The sequence below is a fragment of the Sphaeroforma arctica genome (genome assembly GCF_001186125.1).
Source record: "Sphaeroforma arctica JP610 unplaced genomic scaffold supercont1.4826, whole genome shotgun sequence".
NCBI classification, from domain to species: Eukaryota; class Ichthyosporea; order Ichthyophonida; genus Sphaeroforma; species Sphaeroforma arctica.
In genome coordinates, this window is record NW_014035732.1 from 1 (window position 1) to 2,249 (window position 2,249).

General features: G+C 43.8%; 1 protein-coding gene across 1 annotated transcript; it reads left to right on the plus strand.

Moving 5' to 3' along the window:
• Window positions 1–314: 314 nt before the first annotated feature.
• Window positions 315–470, plus strand: SARC_14593 (hypothetical protein; the record flags this gene model as incomplete). The annotated part of the gene is made up of 1 exon (XM_014291275.1): window positions 315–470. A coding segment is annotated over one exon (156 nt), but the record flags the coding sequence as incomplete, so codon positions are not given.
• Window positions 471–2,249: the final 1,779 nt, after the last annotated feature.

Genomic DNA, 2,249 nt, shown 5'->3' on the forward strand with positions numbered 1-2,249 from the left:
GTTGTGTGTGTGTGTATGTGTGTATAAATGTGTGTGTGTAGGCATCACATACTCTATTCTACTACAGTTTTTTACCTCCCCTCTTTAGAATAAGGAACTTGATTTTGCTTGTTACCAATAGCGAAGTGAATTTCATGAACATATCTCCATAAGGCGAAGCAATGGGTTCATGCTTATGATCTGATAGTTCATTTAATTTTCCTTTCACACACAGATTTCTGGAAGAAAAGGATCTGTTCGAACGCTATTACAAATCACACCTGGCCAAACGCTTGCTCAGCTCCAAAAATGTCAGCGAAGAATTTGAGCGCAACATGATGCTGAAGCTCAAAACAGAATCGGGCACACACTACACACAAAAATTGGATCAGATGTTCAAAGACATGTCCATATCAGAAGAGACCAATAGGGCGTTTGCGAGTTTCTGTGCGGATAAGAAGGATACGAAAAACGAGGACGGACTACTGGATGTGAGTGATGCGAAGAAGTTATATGTGAAGTGTCTGCTGTACGAATTGCTTGATGGGGTCGATGTTGTGACTAGTGTTTTGGTGTTGGTCTGTGTGGTTGGTCTGAGAGTTTGTGCGGGTGTTGTTCCATTACGCGGAAAGGAAGATTATGAGAATTGAAGACGAACCACTGGATGTACGAGTGAGATCGGCTCTGTGAGTGAGATTGGCTGTGTGTGGTGATATGAGGTGGTCTTATATATATATATATATATATATATATTATATATCTGTGTGTGTGTGTGTTTGTTAGGTGAGTTGAGGTCTTTTGTCTATACGAGCTTTGCCCCGGGTTTGTGCGGGTCCTATATTTTGGCATGGACTGTGGGTCAGTGTGCAGATAAACGTATTGGAAAAGCGGAGACGAACCGTTAGGTCTCACTGAACAGCTAAACCTGCGAGGTTTTTCTGTGATCCATGCTGTTTGATGTGGGTTTATGGCTTTGTGTGGGCGTGTACTTGACTTTTTTTTGTGGGGGGTTGTTTTATATTTATTTTTTCGGTTGTTTGTGTCTGCAATACGCTAGCCTTTTAGTACAAATTGCATGCGTGTATCTGATTGCATTAGAAGTCCAAAGTGGTGACCCTACCCACGTGGTCCTTCGACGCGCTGGAGCGGCCCACACACTTCCTGCCGGTAATTAATCTGCATAAATAAGTATTTCATCCACACAATCTATCATCTACATTGTATATCTCGTATACCGTCATCTACCCCTTCTTACACTTGCCTGACCTGTTGGTACTCTGCTGCCGTGGTGCTTATCCCCCCACCCCTACCAGATTGCACTAGAAGTCAAGGTGGTGACTCTGGGCACATGGCCCTTTGGTGAGTTGCCCTCGTGCATCCTGCCGACCGTCTTTGAGCGTGCCAAGGCAGCGTACGACCAGTTCTACGGCGGGAAGTACAGCGGCAGGAGGCTCATGTGGGCGTACAACCACGGCACAGTGGAGATGAAGGCGCGGTTCAAGAAGAACACGCACACGCTGGTCATGTCTACGCTGCAGGGTGTGGTGCTGAGTGTATTCAACGACCTGTCGGACGAGGAGGATGCAGGTGTCACATATGAGGTGGGGGTGTTGTGTTGTTGTGTGGGTGGAATGTGTAGGTAGAGCGCGACTTCTGAGCACTGTTGTGGCAGATTGTTAATACCCTTTTAATTTTGTTCATTTTTGCGCGCCCCGGGGGGGGGTAATACCCCGATACTTCATTCTCAAGAAATGCACAAGGTCAGTTTGGGTCGTTTGTGTGATCATTCGGAATAATCCCGTAGGCGTTGACAGTGGTCAACCGTGAGAAGTGTACCATTCAGATTCCCCTACATCGGGCTTTGTATTCACACTATCTGCGTCGTCAATACAGTGGAATAGATACTTAAACGGTATCTCACTACACCGGGTTTTATATTCACATCATATGCATCGTCAATATAATTCAATAGATACTTAAACGGTACAAACACGTAGACAAGTGACCTGCTGGTTGCGTCACTACGAATGTTTTTAGACCTATCAATGCGAAATGGCAGCATTCTGGATGATTAGGGTTTAATGGTTTAGGGTTTAGGGTTTAGGCAGTATGTTTGATGATTATGGAGCAAAGTGTACTAAATTATGCTGAACTATAGTACACTCGATGCTTCTGAAGGACAATCTTGAATAACTCAGAACATATATATATATATATATATATATATGGATGTATATATATATATATATATATATATAGTAGTAGTGTAT